Source organism: Stegodyphus dumicola, chromosome 4 (genome assembly GCF_044657685.1).
Source record: "Stegodyphus dumicola isolate Sdum_Otavi_A_Nest chromosome 4, ASM4465768v1".
Taxonomy (NCBI): Eukaryota; Metazoa; Arthropoda; class Arachnida; order Araneae; family Eresidae; genus Stegodyphus; species Stegodyphus dumicola.
In genome coordinates, this window is record NC_140771.1 from 146,172,532 (window position 1) to 146,198,581 (window position 26,050).

Sequence of the window (26,050 nt, forward strand, 5' to 3'; positions counted from 1 at the left end):
TACCGTTTCAAATATTTGTTTAAAAAATTATACTAAAATTCTTCAAAATAATATGCATACAAAAATCGATGAAAGGAAACTTAAAAAAATCAAGAATACGTGATGAAAAGATATGAGTATGTAAATGACATTGTTTTATTTTTTTAAAAATAGTGTACTAAATATGATGCAGTTCAAATATATTTTCAATAATGTATCTTTTACATTTAAATTTATTAATCCTTTTGCTGTTTCCTTATTATTTGATAATACTTCATAATTTTTCAAAATAAGTTATCAATTGCTATTAATTATTGCTTCAGTATACTAGTACAACTTGCACAGTATTTCCTAATTAGACAGAAATCATGGTTTGTTCTATGTATAGTTGTTTTGAGGTTTTCGTTGGCAAATTTGTTGATTTTACGCTTTTGTGAAACATTATATGGATGGCTTTTATTTGTAAATATATTATTTATTATGCATCTACATATAACTAATAATGTAAATATTATTAAAAGATGTAAATATCCTTATAATTATTGCTATAGATAACATATAAATATGTGAAAATTATTCGTTTTCTGTAATGTTGCAGCAAAATTGTAATTTATTTAATTTACAAAGTTTTGAGATTTAAATTTTTTTGTGGCTTTTCTGTTCATTTTATTAGATAGTAATTTAAATGAATTAAAAATACATTTGCATAATGTTTGGAAGCTCTGAAATATTTATAGTTTTAAGGAAAAATTATTTTTTATGTCTTTTAATTTGCTAAATTATATTTACTTTTGTTACTGAATTATTTATATTTCTAAATCTTTTCATTCCTTTCATTCCTCTCCTTCTCAAACTGTAAAGGCATTTTTATGTTAATAAATAACAGCCTTTTTATTTACTTATTTCAATACTTTCTTTTTTGAGTGTATTCTAACAAATTATTACAATACATTGTAAAAAAAATGCACAAGATAACCTAAAACATGGCATAGAAAATTTCTTGAATATTTCTTAAAAAATAATATTTATTAAGTTATTAATCTTAACTGCAAATGAATATACGATCTTTTATATACGTTTTTAAGTCTCTGGAAATTTAATTATTATGCATTATTAAAAACAAAACACTCTAAACATCGAACTAAACGCTCGCATTCAAATCTGAAGCAAAGAAAGTCACGGAAGAATCGGACGCCTACTGTGACGTCACTCGTAGCTAACCAGGCCATGTTATCTCGAAGGCCACGTCCCCACTCGGGGTGCTCTCCCATCCCTCTCCCCAATCCAAACGAGAAAACTTTCGGCTCGCCGCATATTTAGAGTGCCGCCATGCCGCACCGACACTATACATTTACAAACGTCTATGCCTTCTCCGGGATTCCAACCCGGGCCCTGCGCCTTTCTTTCTTTTTTTTTTTTTAAGTTGCCTTACACTACGCGCGCTGAGTCCTCGCGTTTTACTTGCCCTGACGTAGCCTGACGTAATGGTGCTAATATTTATTTGCATACGCTCAGCACCTTTCTACTGAGTTACCATTTTATCATATTGGTCTCAAAACCCCCTTTTCAACAATTCCGTGATTGTACATTGAAAAAAGAATTTGTTGGTTAAGGTTTTGCATACTAGTGTATTTGTTTAAAAAGTAAAGCTAATTCCCTGTAGTTAGAGCTGACGATGTTTAAAAGTTTTGTCTTGGTTGAAGAGGAAATTACTACTTGTTTTTAGAATTATCTTAAGTTATTCAATAGACTTAAAAGGTTCGAATTCTCAAATATATATATTTTTCACCCTGTTCTAGGTTATGCTAGTTTTAAAAGATTGACACCTATCACCACCACAACTTCAGTCCTAGTGAACGAGACAAAGCCCATGGATATTTCAGAACAGATAGCAGAAATACGGATTGATAGACGCAAAATTTTATTGCAAGAAAAATTACAAGAAGGTATGCTCGTAACTTCCGAAAACTTGTGTCCTTTTCTTTTTCATATTTTCTCGTTTCAGGATTTTAAGCAATTAAACCTTGTTATTTTTCAGGTACCTTTGGCCAGATTTACCATGCGGTAATTCGAGATGAAGATGTGATAGCTTCCCATGGGCTGCATGCATTTGTTAAAACAGTCACAGGTAAACTAGTTGCAGGTGTTGTATGAAAACACAGAATCTTTGAACGATGTTCATTTCTTAATTACGTGTTTTGAAGAATTTCTCCGAATAATCTGATGTCATTTTTAGTATATTCTCAGAAGATATTGCATTTATATCACAAAAGAATTTTTTGTAATTGTATATTTACATAAAACAGTGTTGCTGCAAAACTTGAAAACTGAAAATATAAAAAAAAATTTGGAAGCTATGCATATAACACAGAATTACTAACTTGTTAAAACTTTGTGTTAGAAACAGTTGTTATTTTGATTTGAAAATAGTTGCTTAAATTTTTCACAGTATGATCTGCAGCACTGTGCTAAACAATTTTATTCAATTTTTTTTTTATATATGACTGGGATTTTTGTTTTATTTCACGCTAACTATTAGAGCTAGAAATCAGGACCAGAGCTTTAAGCAAAAGAGTGTATAGATCATACATCAGGTCAGGGATGTAATTTAGCTCGCTTGGTTGCAGAGAAATTGTACTGAAAATGAAAAAGGGTGAACATTTTCCGGTTAACTAGGGATTTTCGCATTTTTGTGAAATTTCTTGTTAACTATTATAGCTAAGAAAATGCGGAAGATACTACTGGCCGCAGAATAGTTTCTAGGTTACAAAATAGGTCAAAGATCCACATCTGGTTACATTACATGAGGCAAAACGGGCGAGAGAAGGAAAAGAACAATCCCCATTTTTTAATTAAATTCAGGTTATCTTTCTCAAATGCAGGTTTAAAAGAATAATTAATATTATTATTTCATTAAGAAAAGAAAAATGCCGTGATTTCTATAATAAATTTTTAAAAAAGAAGTTAGAAGACTAAGGTGACGATATTGCAAATTAAATTCAAACTCTGCAAACTTACCAGTTAACTGGAAAGTACCGGCATAATTTCTCTGATTCATTTTTATTCTAACTGAACTTTTTCAATCCATCATAGAGGTTCGTAAAACATTTTACAAGAACTTTAAACTAATAGTTAATTATTTTCCAAATTTATGCAAAACAATAACCTTGTTTTGGTTAGTAAGGTTGCTGTTTTAAAAAATTTTGAATTTTACATTGGCGTGTTTGTCTTGCAATTTAAGAAAATTATTTGTATTTAATTTTGCTTCAAGTTTTTAAGTAATATATTATTAAATTTATCTACTTATAATATGCATATTAATTGTCAATTTTAATTTCATCGTGTATAGAAATATTTTAATAAATATAAAAATCAAAGAACATAACTTACAAAAGGGTTAAATTTAGAATAATGACATAAAAGTACTTACTTACCTATTACCTCGTCGACCGTGAAACTATCGCCAAGCAGCGCGATTTAGTGGCAATTACGGATAAGCGTGACGTAAACACACTCATAATATATGAGCTTTTTAGTGTTTTTTCCCCCTTTCTATAAGTCGTCTATATTAATTAACTGTAATTGTATTTTTTCTTGCATTTTGGAAAAAAAAATATTAAAATTTGGTACTTTCCTTCTACAGAATAACGAGCAGTAGATTATTTTCAAAGTTATTAGATCCTACCATCAACACATGTGTGTATTAATGGACAAGTTATGATCATCTGAAGACGACAGACAAAACAGTAATTAATAGATTAGAATAATTACTTGCGAGAATTTTATACTTATAGTAGTCATAACGAAACAGAATTTTCGGTAAAATCGGATGGCCTAACAAAGGAATAGAAATTGACGAAACCTTTTTATGAAGCTCGAAAACAAAGTTGGTCGAATACTGATTGTTTACTGAATAATGAGGCATCAGTTTAATTAGGATTCCGCAGGAACGATTAGTGCAGCTTCGTTGGGATTTCCGCCGCCTTTCATGGTTCGATGGAAGCCAGCTTTCACTGTCAACGGGATAATACTCAGTTATTTTTATATTAAAATCATATTGTAATTAGTTGAAAAACCTGAATTGTGTATAAAATGACTTTAAGACAAATTTATTAATGGAGTTTTTTTGAAAACTCCCTAATTCTCATATTTCAAGGCTGGCAGTTACGTTATATCTAATGGGAGGAGGAGAGTGGAATTAACGAAATTGTAGGACACAAAACAGTCTTTAGATTTCCTAAAGCTCAAAGGTCCAGTCTAGCTATCTTAGTTGTCGAAAAATGGGGGGGGGGCGAAAAATTTTTATGAAAATTTCTAAAATTCAAAATTTACGTCGAAGCACAGACAGGAACAATCTGAAATTTGAGAAAATATTCAGTTTAATTTTAGATAATAATAGTATTTTAGGACAATCTTTATTTCCTGCTCTAAAAATAGTAATTTATTTGGAGATACAAAAATACTAAAAAGATAATTACAAATATATTGCTCACAAACACAAACATATCTCCCATACGGTATAGTGGTCAGGGAAGCCTACTACGGTACCGAAGGGCCTAGGTTCGAATCCTGGAGAATACATGAATGTTTGTAAATGTATAGTGTCGGTGCGGCATGGTGGCACTCTAAATATGCGGCGAGCCGAAAGTCCTCTCGTGTGGCTTGGTGGAAGGTGACAGGGATGAGACCCCAAATCCCTCGACCGGCTCCCTCAAAACTGGGGTAGAAAATCCCACTGGGGTCCAACCTCTCTTTGAAGTAGGCTCTGGCAGCCATTGTTCCATTTAATATGGGCAAGACTACAAAAACAACAATCCGAAAATATATATTTCCACAGTAAAGTAATGTGCAATAAATAGTGAAATGAAAATGCAAATTTTCTGAATGCATATATATATAAGCATTAAAGATATTAGCAGTTGTGTCTATTTAACACTTTTTTATTGTTGAGAAGCCCATTCATAACTTAACTCCATTGTGCAATGGGCGGAATCAGCATGCCCGCTTTTCGTCATATTTATGCCTTTTCTGCATCTTCCTTACAATTAATTTCGCTGGACTAAAAAAAGTGCAGCAGCGGAGAGTGGCAGTTTGGCAAGTTGGGAGCGAGAACAAGAATGTGTTCACGAGTGTGGTGCTGGTGCAGAATGATTTAGTTTCGTTTCGACTTCATCCCCATTCGCTAATTTTAAGGTTTTAGTTTCCAAATCTGAAATTTTACTTCCTGAAGCCTTACCTAGGTATCTGCATTATTAGCATTATGAAAGAGTCGTATGACATGTATCAGTTTTGAAATGATGCAGTTTAGACCACTTTATTATAAGCACTTACATTTTTTAACCAGATTAAAATATAAAGTCAAGAAGCAAATACTGGAAATAAAAGCTAGAATTTTGATCCGCATATTTCTTATCTTCCACATATATATTATTCATGTCATGAATTTTAAGGAGTAGAGTGTAATATGCAATTAAACAAATTGGCATACTGTTTCTACTTTTAGATCAGGCTTCCACAATACAGGTGTCTCTCTTGACTGCAGAAGGAATGATGATGCTTGGCTTGAACCACAAATGCATTCTTCCCCTCATCGGCCTTTGCACAGATGATCCTCATCATCCCATGTTGGTGTATCCTTACATGAACCAAGGCAATTTGAAGAAATTTCTCCACAAGTGCTTGATTGCTACCGAAGGGCACTGTCACGTAAGTTGCATTTGCCTCCCTTTGCTAAAATATGTCAAGCCTCTGATTTATTACCTATTGACAACTTACACAGATAGCTAAGAGAGGTAATGTTTTCGGTCTAAAATTCGATAGCGAGTTTTCACGTATTAGGATGGCCACAACATATCACATGTTTACTGTTTTCATGATGAGGTCTGCCAGGACTTTTCTATTCACAATAATTTATACCATTTTCTGTACATCTGCTTTCTGTATGCATATAGAGAGTTCATTAGATTTTGGGCAAAACTGGACAACCAGTGAAGTGGTATTTTACTTGTGGTATTAAGCCCACAAAGGCCTGTTTACACTAGTGGGTCTTTAAATCCAAAAAGTGGATATGAACTTAATGGTTATGCTAAAGGGAGTAACACGACCCTCAGTATTTTTACTTTCTGCCAACTTGTTCAAAAATTTAATAGTGACTTTTCAATGAATAAGCACAAGAAAATTTTTAGACTTTATGGAAGTGCCGGCAACAGAGTTAAGCAGCTGTACATATTACACTGAATGGAATGCTTCTGATACAACTAGTCAATTTATCAGGTTCAGTGTTCCGCCTTACTTGCTTTGGGAACATGCAAAGACCTGACTCGGAACAGGGAGCTTACTAAAGCTATGTTCAATAAATGTGGGAAGTAGACAAGATACACAGGAAAGGTATACGAAACCCTTTTATTTTTCACTCTTTACAATAATTTCCGGAATTCGGAATACAGAGACCAACCACTTGTGGTCTGAACGTAAGAATATAAAAATATTAACTAAACTCTAATTTAACTTTGGAATAATAAATAAGGGCCTACGTGGAAGATTGGCCGTATATTAACAGGAAGCCGTATGTAGTACAGAGAACTGTTAACACTACAATACGTTTAAAATTATCAAGAGGATTAAACCTCTGGCCTGGAAGGCAACCAGCAACCGAGTAAAACTGCTAAGGCAAGCGGCCTGCTTCTACTAACTCCTTCCTCTCGCTTGCTTGGCAAAAAGCCACAACTTAAGTACATGGCGTTCGCCAGACAAATTTGCATAAATAAGTTAAAGCTTTTAATTCTGGCCGGAAGTAGAAAATAAGAAGTGATAGTAAAGATTTAAAATAAAATAAACGTTAGTAAAACTTAAGATCCTTACAAATTTATTATTACTTAAATGGTATTTCTGTCATCTAGGTCTCTAACTATACTATGATTTAGGTCTAAAATTAAAAAAGATCACAGAAAATTTCTCAAGACTGTTGGGTTATCAATTATCTCTCACATTTGCTGGATGCTCTGTGCCCCTAGATAGTACTGATTGTTGAGCTAAGGTCGATGCTAAGAATGCATCTGATGTGGTTAAAGTTTAATTAAAAACTACAGTGTATGTAATGTAAAATGTGTCATATAACTGAAGCAATAATTTGACAATAAGTGTAACAGTTTATTTTTTTACTGTTCATTAATTTTATTTAAAACAAAACATAAACGATAAAACAAAACATGATAGAAAATCAGTCTTAGTGTTTGTGCTTCTCACGAGTCCTGCTTCAGAATTCCACGGATAGAGGCTGTCTCAGAAGAGTAATTTTAAAAGTATGAATGATGTCAGTTAAATAATGTAAAGTCATCATATTTTTTAATGTTTGTCGAGATAGCTCAATATTCAAGATTTTATTTTCACTAGTGGGCTTTTGTTATAGTTAGAGGACATAGTATTGAAATGTTATACTTTATTCAATTATCTTATTGGGGTTGGGGAATGAAGAAATAATTGCAATAATAAAAATTGTAATGACATATATCATCACAAATGCTGCATAGTTAATAATCATTGACAAGTTCTCGCATGATTGTAGTCCGGTTCACTTTACTGATAAAAAAATTAATAGCAAAAATATAAACTAAACATAAACAGAATTATTTTATAGCAAGAGTTTTCTCGTATGCAGTTTACCTAACCTAGCTTAACTAATATGTCAAATAACATAAAGCAGTTTTTTGAATGCATTTTTCCATTTGTCGGCTAGACCGTTGCTAGGGATGTCTTTTAAATGAAAATAACTAAAAATTTATCTCTTGAGACAGTGGTGGCTTTATTTACTAACGTTAAATCTTAACAACTGCAATTATAACACTTAGTTAAATTAATGTGCATTAATGTGAAGAAAGTGATGTTCACTTCCCCCTCCCCCCCCAAAAATAAGGTTTTGTACGTCATTTTGCTAAGAAAATTGAACATATATATGATGAACTGAGAATCGAAAAAGGAAAAAAAAAAAAAAAAAAAAAAATAGATAGTTTATGGCAAGCACTTTATCAGGCGTTCAAAAAATCTGCTGCTTTAAAAAATTTTGTGATTTTACATTTGAATTTTATATGTCATAAGGGCGAAGAAAGCGATGTTTAATAGTAAAGTTAAAAAGACAAATTTATGTTAGCAGGAGTGAGTCCAAGAGCAGATTGGTAAACTGCTAGCTTAGCAAAAGTCAGCCTTAACAAACTCTCTGGTGTGACATTAAAGTTTAAATCATTTCATACTTTTTTATATTGTATACTTTTTTAATAATTTAATTTTTTAAATAATTATAATAATAATATTTTTTAATAGTTATCAATCTTCTCGAATCTGATTTCGCTGACATTTTATGCATGTTATTTGTACACAGATTACGCCAGTAACATGTATTACAGCTACCCATCGGCTGAAGCTTTATTTCTCAAATTAGCTTTTTTATTTCTTCCCCCAACCCCAAAGCCGGTAGGTTTTTTACCTGTTTTCTTCCCCAGCTTCCTGTAACTATTTTAATTATTCTTTTATTTTAATTAAAATCGTTTGTTTCCAAATAAACAAGACCACAACGTATGGCAACAAAAACGCTGTTAATCAGCATGCTGTCTGCTGTTATCCAAGACTTGGAAGAGAAGAGTTAGCTCAGAGCCTTTTCCTCCTGAAACAGGAAGTGAGATGTGATGACATAGTCATGTTGACACTGACGACGGAGATGCAATTCACAACAGAGGAATTAATGTTTTTAATTTGAAGACCCAGTGTTTAAAATTAACTGTGTATGAAAGATAGTTATTTTGGAAGAGAAAAATGTTATTGTTGTATGCATTTTACACAGACTGTTTAAAAAGTTAATAATACTTATCATTAATTTTAAGATAACAGGTAAAATGCGCTATTCTTTTAACATAACGTTTCATTTTCTTAAAGCTTACGGGGTTTTTTTAATGCTCATTTATTTATATTTTTAATGCTCATTTATTCTGTCCTCTCTTCATCTACTGCTTCTATGATAACTATAATAACAGCTTTTCAAAGTTAGGCAAAACGCACATTGGCATAGTTTTAAACATATGCAGCAATTCTCGATAAACACAAATGCAAAATCATTGTCTTAAATTTGACAAAATATCTCTACTCACAGTATTAAAAAAATATTTCATTTTTTAAAAGAGGGAGCTCAGCAAGAAAACCCTTTTTCATGTGAAATAATTTTGATGTTTTATACAATTATAAATTATCTAAAATGCTCAACTAGCTTTGCTTTTTTAAGTTTTGCTATTTTAAAATTTTGAGTTTCTAGTATAAAATAAAATTTTTTCTGGATGTCACTCACCTTTTTTATCACTGAGCAAACATTCTAAAATTTTTCTTTTTTTCATTGTTCAAGGGTTCAATATAAGTTTATTATAATATTTTGTTCCTTTCTAATTATTAATGCATACTTGTGTGTCTTTACAGTTAGAGCATTGAAGGATATTTTCATCGTCATGTGCAAGTTCTGTTTTAAAATCAATGATATTTGTCATCTTCATTTTCGTAGCTGGCCTCAAAATGAATTTCCTTTTGTATTTAATTCATATAATCTTTCAAAAACGCTGTGCATTATTTTTCTTTCCTCTTGTCACCAAATTCTTGGGGCTATTTTTCCTTCTGTGCATAGTAAATTGGCACAGCATTGGATTTTAACAGTATCTTTTGGAGCAATCCAAGCAAGCAATTTTTCATGTCATTTTTCATAATCACTGCATATAAAATGTTTGCAGCAAATTTTTGCTTTCTCTATGTATCCATTCTTTTATCAAGAGCAAACCTTTTTGAAGTGACAAAAAAAGTGAACAATACCTAGAAATAAGCTTGTATATTACTAAAATAAAATAACACTTCGAACAAGTATTAATTTAGAATACAACAAAACCAACGTTATATTTACAAAATTTCACAGGACTAGTTTCGATGGTTTTAGCTGCCAAAATGCAAATGGCCTCAGCTGCCAAAATGCAATGGCCTCAGCTGCCAAAATGCAAATGAACGCTTGCATATTATATTTATTTAAATTTAATATATGTGATACAGATGTGATTATAAGCTAGAAAATTATTAAAAAGTTATCTGTTAGTATATCGAATCAGAAGATAAACGCGTAAAATTTATAACTAGGCCAAAAAGCAACCTTAGATTAGATTAAATTTTGAATAAGACTATCAATTTCAAGGGCAATCAAACATAAGTTCCTCTTCTTTAGCAGAAAGATGAAAGAATTGCCATACATGTTCAAAACTACGAAGTCTAAGGTTGCTTTCAAGACTGAAAAATCACTATAGATTCAAAATTTTCTAAATATTTATACATTACTGGAAAACAAACATATATGATTAAAATTAATTTGGGAAATCTACATCACTAGACTATTACTTGCTACCTATCTGCATCACTAGACTAAAACTGTGGTGCAGCAAAATGGCACCACAATTTTAAATGTGTAAAATGAGACCTTATGCACCATAGTGGCATCAGACTACTTGCTGTTAAATCCCCCTATGAAGATCACAGTGGCAAGGGGTCCCGCAAAAGAAAGACCTAGCCCTACTCTTTAACCCTGGCTGTTATCAGCATCTGTATCTGTTTGCTGTTATCAGCATGGTGTCAAAACGAGCTGTTACCTATGGTCGGTTTGGATATAAAATATAAAACTTCAATTGATTTCAAGATAACTATAAAATATAATTTTTAAAGCCCCCAGAATCAATATTTCAAAAAAATATTAAAGAGCAGAATTTTTAAACCAAGAAACTACCATTAAAATATTTCCCCCTTTTTGAAGTGTAATGAATGTATTCTATATACTTTCATCAACAAACAGGATAAATATTAAGCTTTTATGATAATAGTTGTTAATACCTGGTTTAAAACAAGAATTGAATATTTTAACCACTAATGAGCTGCATTTTTGTTTCTTTATTTTAGGCATTATATTGAAAGCGTTAATAATTGCTTTTGCTGGACCTAATAGATCTTTTCATTTAATTATATTATTTATTAAAAGCTCAAAATATTTCTAAGTATGGCTAAAGCAATTAGCGTCAGCAAATGTCAGGCTCTGACAGTAAATTTGAAGATTTAGCAGTCTACAGTTTATAGTAATATATATGTTACTTTTGAACAATAAAATATACAACATTATGCATGTTTACAATTGATGGCAAAAAATTTTGCTACTTTTCTACACTTTTCAGGCACTTATGACTCGAGATTTGGTAGCAATGGCCTTACAAATTATCCAAGCAATTGCATTTCTTCATAAAAAGAAGCTTATTCATAGAGACATAGCTACAAGAAATTGTGTGTAAGTATTTCAATTAATACCAGTTAATTCTAATGTGCAAAACAAAACTGCTTCAATAATTTTTCATGTGATAAATTGTCTGCAAGTTTACCTTATTCTTTGACTGTATTCACTAAGCATTACTGCTTTATATATTTAAGGCATTATAATTTTTTGTTATTACTTATGTTATTTTTGAAATTTTGCATACATAGGTGGACAGAAAAGAGCAGTTAGCCTAGTATTATAACAGTGTTTCTTTTACTGAACTCATAAAGGTGAAATTTCTTATCACAAAACATTTTGCCATTTAATGCTTTCTAGAAACATAAATCTTGTACAGCTAAAAATCTCTTAACACTTAAGTTTATAATTAAAATAAAAAATTACATTGTGTGTTATAATTTTATTTTTGGAAGTTGTATTCATTATTGTATTATTGGAAGCATTGTACATCTCAGTGGCTTCATAAACATTTTGCAAATTATGTACAATTTTTAAGAATTACCGAACTTTGTCCAGAAATAAATGTGTAATTGAAAAGTTAAGTATTAAAGTAATTTAATATTGTGGCTAGTGTCATGAATCCAAATATGTTGATGGATGAATGACCAGAACCGTACAAGCCTTTACTGCCCATCTCAGCTCACAAGGCCAAAGCATAGGGCAGCAGAATTTAGAGGCTTCTTTTAATCAGCATGTAATGTCCTAAAATCATTTAAAATTAAGTATTATTAAGGTAAAAAGTTTCTGGATTAGCTCTGTAGTGTACCAAAACAATGGCACTGCAGGATTGCATTAGGAACTACAGTGACTTTCAAACTGTATGCGGCAGTGTGACAAGAAACTTTGCTGTGTCTATATCAAGAGTTATTGTAGTGGTGTTATTGTGATATATATGTGTGTGTTAGTCTGAACTTACATCTGTCTAGAAGGATGGAACAATAAGCCAATGATGAAATTCTGCGTGACAAATCAGATAAGTAGGCATTAGATATGCTTCAACAACAAGCCATATGCAATGTTTTGAGTTGCACAGAATTTGAAAAGAACATTCCTAGAGCATGATAAGCAAGGCATTTTAATAGCACTTTCCTTGAAAATGTGGAAAGAATTGAGGAAGTTTAGCAAACAGAATATTGAAAAGTGATCAGGAACATTGCAAATATTGTTGTTTCATACATTTTAATCTTAGCTTCCTGAACATGTGGTATGTAACTGACAAGTTGTCCCCTGAACTGCTGATATCTAATTAGAAGGAGTAATACATTACGGATAACTCTTCCTTTATATCCAGAATCATCAATGACCTTAGTTTACAGGTATGATTCCAGAAAAAGGGGCAGTTGCTGACTTGGAAGAGCCAACATCTCCATAATCGAAAGAGGTGATGAAACAAAGAGAATGCTCATTGTGCTTTTGGACATCCATAGCATTCATCATGAATCTGAACCCCTAAGACAGACCATCAAAAAGATTTGTTGAGATATACTGCAGCATAAAATGGTAAAAGCATCTTCCTCTGTGGTATGCTAAGAACTAGATTCTCCATGACAGCAATGCACTCTATCACTGAATACTCATTATTTAATTAAATTAAACTAAATTTTGTCAAATCTATAATCCTACAAATACTCTTTTAAAAGAGTCAAATTCTGCATGCATATTGTGACGTTTCTGTGTGGGTTCATAGATTTGGAGTGATTAATAATGACACTTCATGAAGTATCAAAACACAATTTATTAGCCAGTATTATTCAGGACAGCTCCCAAACATGTTTACAGTCATAAAAAAAACTATGACAAATACGCTGAAACAATCAACAACACAATCTTCAGGTTATAACAGTGAAGACAGCTTCACGTTAAAGACCCTAAGTACAGCTTACAACTCGGTTCGGTCATTCTCGGAACTCTACATCCTCTCGAGACTCTCAACGCTACAAGTCGCATGCAGTCGCTGATACGTTCGAAAGCCTCAATGATGCACATTCTCTCTGCACCAACTCGTGATACACTTGCCGACCAACTTGACACTAGACTATCAGGGTCAATGTTCCTTCTAACCTTCTTCGGGAACATACAAGGACCTGACTCGGAACAGAGAGCTTTCTAAAGCTATGTTCACTAATTGTGGTAAGTAGACAGGATACAGACGAAGGGTATACAAAACCCTTTATTTTTCTCTATATACAATAACTTCCGTACTTCGGAATACACTGACCCTCCACTCGGGGTCTAACAAAAAAGTATAAAAAATAAAACTAAACTCTAATTTAACTTTAGAATAATACACGTGGAAGATTGGCCTTATAATAACAGGAAGCGTATGTAGCACAGAGACTGTGAACACTACAATACGTTTAATTTATCAAGAGGATTAAAACCTCTGGCCTGGAAGGCAAACAGCAACTGCGTAACTTCTACGCTAAGCGGCCTGCTTTGACTCACTGCTTCCTCTCTCTCGCTTGGCAAAAGGCCACAACTTAAATACTTGGCGTTCGCCAGACAAACTTTGCATAAAAACCTTCACGCTTATAATTCTGGCCGGAAGTAGAAAATAAGAAGTGATAGTAAAGATTTAAAATAAAATAAACGTTAGTAAAACTTAAGATCCTTACATACTTCCCGCCAGAGTTAATTAGTTTGAAACTGAGGTCTAAAACGACCTTGTTGAAAACTTTTAGCTCTAGTATCTAACGCGAGGCCAATCCTTTACAAACATAACTTCGCTAGAAACTAGAAATTTAAAAGAAAGAAATTTGTTACAGTAGCAGCTCCCAGGATATACAACAATCTTTTTTCATCTGTACTACATCTAAACAGGAGCTTTTATTCAATTCTGGTTCCTTCCAGAGATCTGGAAGGAAAACTAGTTTAATGAAATGTTACACAATGAAATGGCAAGTAACATATACAATTATACTTCTCTTAACATTCTTATTTCATTCATGACTATTTTAATTATCTCTCCCCGTGCTCTCTGACATGTGTTGTAAAAGAACACCAAACACGAATGTGTTTCTGTCTACGTGTGCCACACTTCCTCCTACAATCAAAACACTAACGTGTTAAAATTCAACATAACGAGACCTCTTAACACACACTAATTTCAACTCTAAACCCTGAGGTACTATTCTAAAAGTGGCTAACTCTAAAGTGTAGCGTCAGAGAGCCTAACTACATTCATTCAACCTTTAACACATATTCGCCATGATTTAGTCTTTACAGTCACACGAATAACAAATTTTTAACATTACTTTCACTTTTACCATATCACGGTATTTCTTAACATTTAAAATAACAGTTCACATTGTATATAAGAACATATCAACATGCTCTTAATTTTACACATTTGAAAACATACATTAGTAGTACCTTGTTAACTTCTATTCTTTTCAAAGCAAGTGCCAATTCTTTCTACATTGAAATAATACATTTCAAAAAGTCTTTCAGACTAAAACTTCTCTCTTGCTAGAATGTTTTAAATAAAATTTATACAATAACTTTTTACAATATTTAAGTCTTTACACAAAGCTATTATACATCAACTTTAGTTTTACGTGCGAGTAATTGAAAAACATAATAAGAAAATCGGTCACAACTCATTTCTCGCCCTTTTGGCGATAAAGGTAGACCTCGCATGAGGTAAAACTTCTTGAAATCTGCCACTTGCAGTAAGAATGAAAGATTAACTTAAGTTTGCAAAGTAACATAAAATTTTACTTATCTTTGTAATATTCGGACATCCTTTTCTGGGCCCAGTCTTTAAAGGTACTGCAGATAGTAGTTTGATTTATCCTCCTTCTTGTACGGGCTCGCCCTGCAGTGCTTTCCTCTGGAAGCTTCCTTTTTTCACCAGTTCGGCCACCCTTGAATACCTTCTTTTTCTCCTCTGCTTGTGGTCTTGGCCGTTTGATGGCAGCTGGTCTTGGCGGAACCGGGAAACTTCTGTCGTATTCCTGCTTGGACCTCGTTGTTGGCCGTTCAAATTTTCCTTGTAACTTTTCCTCCGCCGCTGATGGCCCTTCCGCAGTTCGGCGACTTTTGCTGCGGAGAGTTCTGTCGGATGAGTAGATCTTCCGTTTTAAAGCCGGGTTATAGTTGCCGTCATTTCTCCTGGTTCTCTTTACATACGTCGTCCTTCTCCCTTCTTCATTCTGGGGGTGTTCGTGAACTCTCTTTTCTGGACGGTGGAACGGCTTCTTTTTCTTGTTACCTTCAATTTTTCCGCGGGGCAATTTTCTTTTCACTTGCTTCTGTCTCTCGTTGGCTTGCCCTTGTACTTGTCGTTTTTCCACCTCTGGAGCTTGTACCTGCGGTGTCTGCCGTGCCGGATCCTGCAAAAGATCTGAAAAGATTTGCATTTTATTACGATCGAAGTAGGGCTTGATTTGATCAATGTTTGCGGAACAGGTTTCACCATTTCTGGCTTTTAACACTACAACAGCGTGAGTTATTTTTTCTATAACATATGGTCCTTCAAATCGTGGAAAAAATATGGCAGTTTTATCTTCTGGTGCTGAAGAAAGTGAATGCTTAATTTTTAAAACTTCATCCCCTACTTTATAAGTTACTCCCCGTCGTTTCAAATCATAATATAGCTTCTGTTTTCTTTGTGCTACTTCCGTATTCTTTTTTGCTTCTTTTATTAGTTTTTCTATATCACCCATTTTAAATTCTGGGGCTCTTTGTTGCACATAAAATAATTTATCTAACGGTGTTATAATCTTTCTGCCTAGAAATAACTCAGCAGGAGTTTTGCCCGTTGTATCATGTTTTGCTGTCCTAAGGGCGAAAGCAAATTCATTGACATAGTTATCCCAGCTTTTATGAAAATTTTTAACATAACTACGGATAATTTTCACTGTATTTCTATTGACCCGTTCCGCTATATTTGATTGCGGCCGATACGGGACCATTTTTAAATGACGTATGCCCAGTTTTTGGCACATGTCTTCAAATATATTACTTACAAATTGAGGACCATTATCCGATATAACTTTTAGGGGCGCCCCGTATTTTAAAATATATTTATTTAAAATAGAATCAGTAACTAATTTCGCGGAGGCTCGTTTTAAGGGAACAATTTCGGTCCATTTACTAAAATGATCAACCATAACAAGGAGATAGCGACTTTTATTTAACTGACTTTTTGGGAAAGGGCCCAATAAATCGATGCCAATTATTTCATTTGGAAATTCGGATTTAATACTATTTAGAAACCCGGCCGGGCGGAAATTAATATAATTAACTGCTTGACATGTTGGGCAGGACTGGACATACGCCCTTGTTAACTTTTGCAGTTAAGGAAAGTAGACTGCCTTGCGTACGCGTTGGATAGTTTTTCGAATACCAGCATGAGGAGCTAAAGGGCTGTCATGGAGCTCCTGCAGGATATTTAATCTAAGACTAGCTGGGATAACAGGTCGAAATTCGTTGTTGGAATTCGTAGTTTTTGTATAAAAGAATAGACCATCTATTAGTTCGTAATGGGCCGCCCTATTTCTTATCGCCACAATATCTTGGTGGCTAAAATTTTCAGAATCCTTCAAATACTCATAAATGCTTCCAAACTCAGGATCCTTACCCAGTTGGGTTATTACAGTTTCTCGGGAATTTATTGTACATGCTGTAAGCATTGCCATCTTTACGGTATTGCCTTGTTCGTCTATTTTAATCCTTGATAGGGCATCTGCTACGATATTTTCCTTTGCAGGGGTATGCTTGATTACCAGATTATATTCTTGTAGCTTGAGTGCCCATCTTATTAACCTTGGGGATAAATTTTTCCCTGAGTACAATCTAGTTACCGCCGCATGATCAGAGTATACTGTTATCGGCGCCTTTCCAAAATAGACTCGGAACTTTTGCACTGCTAACAGAACTGCAAGTGCCTCTCTCTCGGTCGCGGAATAATTTCTTTGTGTTTGATTTAAAGTTCGGCTAAAAAATGCCACGGGCTGCTGATTTTGCGAAAGTACCGCTCCTACCGCATAATCCGAAGCATCCGCTGAAATTTCTAAATTCTCATCCTTTTCAGGAAATTTCAACACAGGGGCTTGCGTTAATGCTTGTTTTAATTTTTCGAAAGCACTATTGGCTTCGGCCGTCCACGAGAATCTTGCCTTTTTCCTTTTTAATTTTAACAATGGCTCAGCGATAGCCGCAAAATCTTTTATAAAGGACCTATAATATGAACAACGTCCTAGAAAAGAAGAGAGCTTTTTTGCCGTGTTTGGAGTCGGATACTTTTGTACAGCGATTATTTTTGATTCATCTGTCTCGATCCCTTTTTGAGATATTTTGTAACCTAAATATTTTAATTCAGGGGCTGCAAATTTGCACTTTTCGACATTAACTTTTAGACCGGCCTCATTTAATAAAGAAAACACCTGTCTTAAATCCTGTACATGTTGGTCGAGATTATCACTAGTAATAATGATATCGTCTAAATAGATAAATGTGGACTTTCCAAGAACAGGTCTTAACACAATGTCCATGCATCGCTGAAATGTTGCTGGGGCCCCTGAAAGGCCAAACGGCATACGCAAAAATGCATAAGTGCCAGACTTGGTTATAAAAGCAATCTTAGGCACGTCGTCAGGCCTCACCCCTATTTGAAAATAACCAGTCGTTAAGTCTAAAGTCGTCATAAATTTGGTTGATTTTATGTTCCTTAAAATTTCTTCTATGATCGGTAACGGATATACCGGATATTTCGTTATGGAATATTATTTACGGTAATCAATAGCGAATCTCCACCTTTTTGGATGCTCCAAAGGATAGTCATTATTTTTCTTACATAAAACCACCGGGCTAGCATAACTACTTGAGATGGGCGTTATGATCTTTTTACGTAGCATATCGGTAATGTGCCATTCTATAATTTTTTCCTTATTCTTATCATACCGGTATGGTTTTTGGCGAACTGGCATTGCATCTCCGGTGTCAATACTATGGTTAGTAACCTGAGTAAATCCTGGAATATCACTAAATAACGAAGCAAATTCACTTACCAGTTGTCGGATTCTATCTTGCTCGTCATTAGGCAGGTGGTCAAGTTTTAACATCGGCGGTTCAGCGTTTTCAGTACGAACTGGTTTCATTGTCAGCTTAAGGGACGCTTCATTAAAATCCAGCGTAGCTTGGGCTTCTGAAAGAAAATTTATTCCTAAAATTAAATGTGCTTGCAGATTCTTTACTATAGAAAACATCACCTTTATTTGTTCGTCCTTGATACGGATATACAAAGGTACTTTACCTACGCACTTACATTTTTCTCCTTGCGCCGCTAACACTATCGTATTATCCGCATTATATATGCGGTATTTGCGAAAATACTTCCTAAAAACTCTTCTGCCACACAGGAACACTGCGCGCCGGTATCCAGGAGTGCGGTGGCTGGGATATTATGCACCAATACTTCAATCTTCGGAAGAGTCAGATTTTTCACCATTACTGTATTTAACTTGTAGGAAGAGGGGTTTTCGTGGCCTTCGGATTTCCGCACCCTCTCGTCAGCAGAAATCCGTTTTAGTTTAAATTATTTTTCCTTTCCGTGCTTTCCTTCTTTTTCCACTGGCCTTGAGACTTTTTTCCTGGGTTGCTATTGAACTGTCGACGTTCGCCGGCTGTTTTTGAATGCTCGGGTTTCCTTGCCCACTGATTCGCTTTTTCTCCGTAGCTATGTGCTTGAGTTTGCTGTAGTCTTGGCGTACCAAATTGGTTTCGCTGTTGATACTGGCGTCTTCTTTCGACGTCCGCCGTTCTTCTACTTTCAAACTGGATTGCTAGCTCAAATAACTTTTCCAGTGTAGTCGGGTTTCTTAATTCAATAAAGTCTTGCACTTGGGGTAGTAACCTCGGCAAAATCACTTGAATTATTTCAGGATCCGGACGGTTTCCATACAAGAGTTTGAAAACGTGAATTTTTCTTAAAATAAAGCTCGAAAGGTTTTCGATTCTTTGTTGATATATACTGAAAAGTTCCGTTTCTAATTTCGCACGATCCCTTACAACAGGGAAGGCTTTTAGTAGGGCAGTCTTGAAATTTTCGTAAGTATAGGTGGGACTTCCTGCTTGACCCAAGAGACTTCTGCCGATACATTTGAACCAGTTAAGCGCTTGGCCCCTCAAAGCGCTGGTAGCTAAGGTAACTTTTTGAAACTCGTGCACGGGGTAGAGCATGAAGTGGTCATCCAATTTTTCCAAAAAAACTGGTTACCGGTGAGTTTCCATTAAACGTTGCTTCTGGTTTCATCGAAGCGCGCAGGGTCTGGACGATGTAACCGAATCCTTCCAGGGCGGCAGCTGGCATTTCTGGATTCTGAGCCTTTTCTGCAGGCAGCACAGGTTCTTCTTGAAACTCGGCCATGGTTATTCTTCATCGTTGGGCGCCACTATCAGGGTCAATGTTCCTTCTAACCTTCTTCGGGAACATACAAGGACCTGACTCGGAACAGAGAGCTTACTAAAGCTATGTTCACTAACTGTGGTAAGTAGACAGGATACAGACGAAGGGTATACAAAACCCTTTATTTTTCTCTATATACAATAACTTCCGTACTTCGGAATACACTGACCCGCCACTTGTGGTCTAACGTAAAAGTATAAAAAATAAAACTAAACTCTAATTTAACTTTAGAATAATACACGTGGAAGATTGGCCTTATAATAACAGGAAGCGTTTGTAGCACAGAGACTGTGAACACTACAATACGTTTAATTTATCAAGAGGATTAAAACCTCTGGCCTGGAAGGCAAACAGCAACTGCGTAACTTCTAAGGTAAGCGGCCTGCTTTGACTCACTGCTTCCTCTCTCTCGCTTGGCAAAAGGCCACAACTTAAATACTTGGCGTTCGCCAGACAAACTTTGCATAAAAACCTTCACGCTTATAATTCTGGCCGGAAGTAGAAAATAAGAAGTGATAGTAAAGATTTAAAATAAAATAAACGTTAGTAAAACTTAAGATCCTTACAAGACTACGAGACACTCGATAGACTCGCTATCGACTCGACAAACTCTAGTGAGATACACACTACTCCGCGAACCAGCAAGGTTTAAATAGCTTTCGGCTTACGTTTGAGAACATTCTCGGCCAAAGCGGTAAGAATTAGTTCCATAACGTTCTCTATCCGTCTATGGCATGTCCCCAAATGGGCGATTTCGCGCCAAATCTTGCAGCCTGCCTCTCCTTGTGGGAAAGCTATCTTACCACATGGTGGACATTTTGTAACAATATATTTTATTCCAGCGTTATTTTCTTTAAATCTATGTGTGGCTTTTGTATTATAATTACATGATTGAAATTAAATGAATTCCATCCTTCCATTCTTCTTAAACTGTTTTGGCACTACATCATAGTATTGTCTTAATTTATACAGTATTTGAGATTCAAGTTTGATTTAAAGTGTATTAGTAATATAAAATTGCCTTACAGAAACCCTCATATTTATTTACAGGGTAGATGACTGGCTGCAAGTAAAACTGACGGATAATGCTCTATCTCGAGATTTGTTTCCCAGCGATTATCACTGCTTAGGTGATAATGAAAACAGACCAATTAAATGGCTTGCAATAGAAAGTTTGCTTAAAAAAGAATTTTCATGGGCAAGTGATGTGGTAAGTTTAAGAAAAATATCAAATTATATAAATAATTTTGCCATTTTTAAAAAGTAAAGATATATAGCTGTCTGCTTACAGTTAAATGTTTGTTATGTACTATTAAAAATAAAGACTGAAAAGCTGAGGTGTTCATATTTCCTTTCTAGATATAATAATGTTACATAAATGTAGATATATATGAAGTTAGGAAAACGAACAGTATTTAATAGTTTCAGGCAAAGGGAAGTCAAACAGTATTTTTTTAGTCCAAGAATGTTTTACAAGTATTCATTTATGCAGCATTTTAATACTTCAGTCTCCTTTTTTTTTTTTTTTTTTTCTGAGTATCACTGAACACTACAGTAGTATATCAAGTACACTACTATAGCGTTCTAGGTCAGAACAAATGTTCTTTGTATTGGAAAAGAAGTAATTTACCTAGTAAAATAAACCAGCTGTCATCTTCACAACATATTTAACAAAAACATGTTAAAAGGATGCATGCATCTGCAGGTAAGCACCAGCCAAACCTACTAACTGATATACAGGTATGGTTACAATTTCTTTAAAGTTACAGTTTTAGTTATATGAAATATTGCAATTTAGTTAACAAAAAATAAATAAGTACTCAAAAGTCTTATGGTTAAACTGCTACATATCTATGGTAATAGGCATGTCTTCATCAAATTTAGTCACACAAGAGAAAGAATATTTATTGGCATATTATATAAAATTTAATATAAACTGCAAGAATCTACATAGTTGGAAGCAGTACAAGGTATTTGTGAGTGAATCTTTATTTCATGTTGTAAAATGAGTATGAGAATTTGGCCATTTTGAAACACTATTCAGTACATCTTTTCTCAAACTATAAAAAATAAATAAAAAATTAGTTAAACCTAAGAATTGGCTCAAATAAAGATGGGATTCTTTTTATTGCAGGAATATTATGGAGAGGAAGCTATACAACTGATTAGGTTATTGTGTAAAAAGATATCTGAAGTATTTAGGAAATCCACGCTGAAAAGCAAATTAGTGTGAGCAATAATTTAATCTTTCATAAAATGAAAATTATGGTTTTTATCCCATTAAGAGAAAGCAGTTGAAAACTTCTTGACTTCCTTTCATTTCACATGCCTAATGTGTACCTTCACCTTGAATTTCAAAGGTCTGTAGGTGGGCTAAATCACACTTCCGGGCAATTTTCTAAACGCCCAATGAATGAAGTTCTTGCATTTCACTTTTTACAAATGGAAGCTTGAATTTATTGCTAGCTTTAAAATAAATTTAAAAATCATTTTGTTTGAAATATTCAGCAAGTAGAAAGACTAAGCTTAGAGATAAATAGTGGACAAGTCGATAGAATGAAATTAAATCATCCTTAATCTGAATACTTTAAGTTGAAGAAGATGGCTTACAGTCTCTTAAATGCAGTGCTATCATTGATAGGAAGGAAACTATGTGAAAAAACTAATACTTTTCAGAGAACTGAGGTCCAAAGTAGCAAGAGAGAAGCATAAATAAGTAGCATAATGAACAAAGGTGTGAAAGGCTGCAATTTTTTGTCTTTATGGATAGGAAGAGTAAGCTTGAGGGGATAAAGAGGTAGCAAACAGTTTATATGAAACATTTGTGTGGAACTCACTTCATTAATAAATTGTATTTTAAAATCTATGTATTTAGCATGGAGAAAAAGACAGTGATTCATAAGTATTATCAGGTTCAGTGTTCCGCCTTACTTGCTTTGGGAACATGCAAAGACCTGACTCGGAACAGGGACAGTAAGGGAGCTTACTAAAGCTATGTTCAATAAATGTGGGAAGTAGACAAGATACACAGGAAGGGTATACGAAACCCTTTATTTTTCACTTTTTACAATAATTTCCGGACTTCGGAATACAGAGACCAACCACTTGTGGTCTGAACGTAAGAACATAAAAAATATTAACTAAACTCTAACTTAACTTTGGAATAATAAACAAGGGCCTACGTGGAAGATTGGCCGTATATTAACAGGAAGCCGTATGTAGTACAGAGAACTGTTAACACTACAATACGTTTAAAATTATCAAGAGGATTAAACCTCTGGCCTGGAAGGCAACCAGCAACCGAGTGAAACTGCTAAGGCAAGCGGCCTGCTTCTACTAACTCCTTCCTCTCTCTTGCTTGGCAAAAAGCCACAACTTAAGTACTTGGCGTTCGCCAGACAAATTTGCATAAATAAGTTAAAGCTTTTAATTCTGGTCGGAAGTAGAAAATAAGAAGTGATAGTAAAGATTTAAAATAAAATAAACGTTAGTAAAACTTAAGATCTTTACATACTTCCCGCCAGAGTTAATTAGTTTGAAACTGAGATCTAAAACGACCTTGTTGAAAAGTTTTAGCTCTAGAATCTAACGCGAGGCCAATCTTTTACAAAGATTTTTCACTAGAAACTAGAAATTTAAAAAAAAATTTTTTTTTACATTATCAGCTCCATGGACAATTAATTTTCATCTGTACTGCATCTAAACAGGAGCTTTTAGTTGAAATCTGGTTCCTTCCAGAGATCTGGAAGGAAAACTAGTTTAATGAAATGTTACACAATTAAATGGCAAGTCACATGAATATTTATATTTCTCTTAACATTCTTATTTCATTCATGACTTTATTTTAATCATCTCTCCCCGTGCTCTCTGACATGTGTTGCAAAAGAAAAAACCAAACACGAATGTGTTTATGTATAAGTGTTCAACACTGCCTCCTACAATCAAAACACTAACGTGTTAAAATTCAACATAACAAGACCTCGTAACACATCTTATCTTCATCTCTAAACCCTGAGGTACTATTCTGAAAGTGGCTAACTCTGAAGTATAGCGTCAGAGAGACTAACTACATTCATTCAACCTTTAACACATATTCACAGTAATTTGGCTCTTTTTACAGTCACACGAATAAGTTTAAAAATTTTTTTGGCATTACTTTCACTTTTAACATATCACAGTATTTCTTAACGCTTAAAATAACAGTTCACATTGTATATAAGAACATATTAACATACCGTTAATTTTACGCATTTTAAAACATACATTAGTAGTACATTGTTAACTTCTATTCTTTTCCAAGCAAGTGCCAATTCTTCTACATTGAAATACTACATTTCAAAAGTCTTTCAGACTAAAACTTCTTTCTTGCCAGAATGTTTTAAATAAAATGTATGCAATAACTTTTACAATATTCAAGTATTTACACATTCCTATTATACATAACTTTAGTTTTACACGCGAGTAATTGAAAAACATTATACCAAAATAGGTAACAACTCATTTCTCGCCTTTTGGCGATAAAGGTAGACCTCACATGAGGTAAAACGTCTTGAAATCTGCCACTTGCAGTAAGAGTGAAAGATTAACTTAAGTTTGCAAAGTAACATAAAATTTTACTTATCTTTGTGATATTCAGACATTCTTTTCTCTGCCCAGTCCTGGAAGGTAGCGAAGATTCGTGTTTGATTTATCCTCCTTCTTGTGCGGGCTCGCCCTTCAGACCTTCCTCTAGGAGCTTTCTTTTCCCTCCAGTTCGGTCACCCTTGAATACCTTCTTTTTCGCCTCTGCCTGTGGTCTTGGCCGTTTGATTGCAGCTGGTCTTAGCGGAACCGGGACACTTCTCTCTCGTTCCTGCTTGGATCTCGTTGCGGGCCGTTCAAATTTTCCTTGTATCTTTTCCCCGTCGTTTCATATCATAATAGAGCTTCTGTTTTCTTTGTGCTACTTCAGTGTTCTTTTTTGCTTCTTTAATTAATTTTTCTATATCACCCATTTTAAATTCTGGGGCTCTTTGTTGAACATAAAATAATTTATCTAACGGCGTTATAATCTTTCTGCCTAAAAATAACTCAGCAGGAGTTTTGCCCGTTGTATCATGTTTTGCAGTCCTAAGGGCGAAAGCAAATTCATTGACATAGTTATACCAGCTTTTATGAAAATTTTTAACATAACTACGGATAATTTTCACTATATTTCTATTGACCCGTTCCGCTATATTTGATTGCGGCCGATACGGGACCATTTTTAAATGACACATGCCCAATTTTTGGCACATGTCTTCAAATATATTACTTACAAATTGAGGACCATTATCCGATATAACTTTTAGGGGCGCCCCGTATTTTAAAATATATTTATTTAAAATAGAATCAGTAACTAATTTTGCGGAGGCTCGTTTTAAGGGAACAAGTTCGGTCCACTTACTAAAATGATCAACCATAACAAGGAGATACCGACTTTTATTTAACTGACTTTTTGGGAAAGGGCCCAATAAATCGATGCCAATTATTTCAATTGGAAATTCGGATTTAATACTATTTAGAAACACGGCCGGGCGGAAATTAATATAATTAACTGCTTGACATATTGGGCAGGACTGGACATACGCCCTTGTTAACTTTTGCAGTTCAGGAAAATAGACTGCCTTGCGTACGCGTTGGATAGTTTTTCGAATACCAGCATGAGGAGCTAAAGGGCTGTCATGGAGCTCCTGCAGGATATTTAATCTAAGACTAGCTGGGATAACAGGTCGAAATTCGTTGTTGGAATTCGTAGTTTTTGTATAAAAGAATAGACCATCTATTAGTTCGTAATGGGCCTCCCTATTTCTTATCGCCACAATATCTTGGTGGCTAAAATTTTCAGGATGCTTTAAATACTCATAAATGTTTCCAAACTCAGGATCCTTACCCAGTTCGGTTATTACAGTTTCTTGGGAATTTATTGTACATGCTGTGAGCATTGCCACCTTTACAGTATTACCTTCTTCATCTAATTTTATTCTGGATAGGGCATCTGCTACGATATTTTCCTTTCCGGGGGTATGCTTGATTACCAGATTATATTCTTGTAGCTTGAGTGCCCATCATATTAACCTTGGGGATAAGTTTTTCCCTGAGTACAATCTAGTTACCGCCGCATGATCAGAGTATACTGTTATCGGCGCCTTTCCAAAATAGACTCGGAACTTTTGCACTGCTAACAGAACTGCAAGTGCCTCTCTCTCGGTCGCGGAATAATTTCTTTGTGTTTGATTTAAAGTTCGACTAAAAAATGCCACGAGCTGCTGATTTTGCGAAAGCACCGCTCCTACCGCATAATCGGAAGCATCCGC

At 34.4% G+C, this 26,050-nt stretch overlaps 1 protein-coding gene across 3 annotated transcripts in view; it reads left to right on the forward strand.

Moving 5' to 3' along the window:
* The window catches only part of LOC118183588 (inactive tyrosine-protein kinase RYK-like), a 664,551-nt gene that overhangs the window by 600,662 nt on the left and 37,839 nt on the right, over positions 1 to 26,050 (forward strand). For 2 of the 3 annotated variants that reach the window (XM_085815585.1, XM_085815586.1), the window contains exons 8-12: positions 1,779 to 1,925; positions 2,018 to 2,107; positions 5,483 to 5,685; positions 11,211 to 11,320; positions 20,766 to 20,997. In XM_085815585.1, coding sequence (XP_085671711.1) covers positions 1,779 to 1,925; positions 2,018 to 2,107; positions 5,483 to 5,685; positions 11,211 to 11,320; positions 20,766 to 20,982 — 767 coding nt within the window. In that variant the 3' untranslated portion in view covers positions 20,983 to 20,997. Of the gene's footprint in view, positions 1 to 1,778; positions 1,926 to 2,017; positions 2,108 to 5,482; positions 5,686 to 11,210; positions 11,321 to 20,765; positions 20,998 to 26,050 lie in introns of those variants that run through there. The other variant, XM_085815587.1, reaches the window with a different exon arrangement.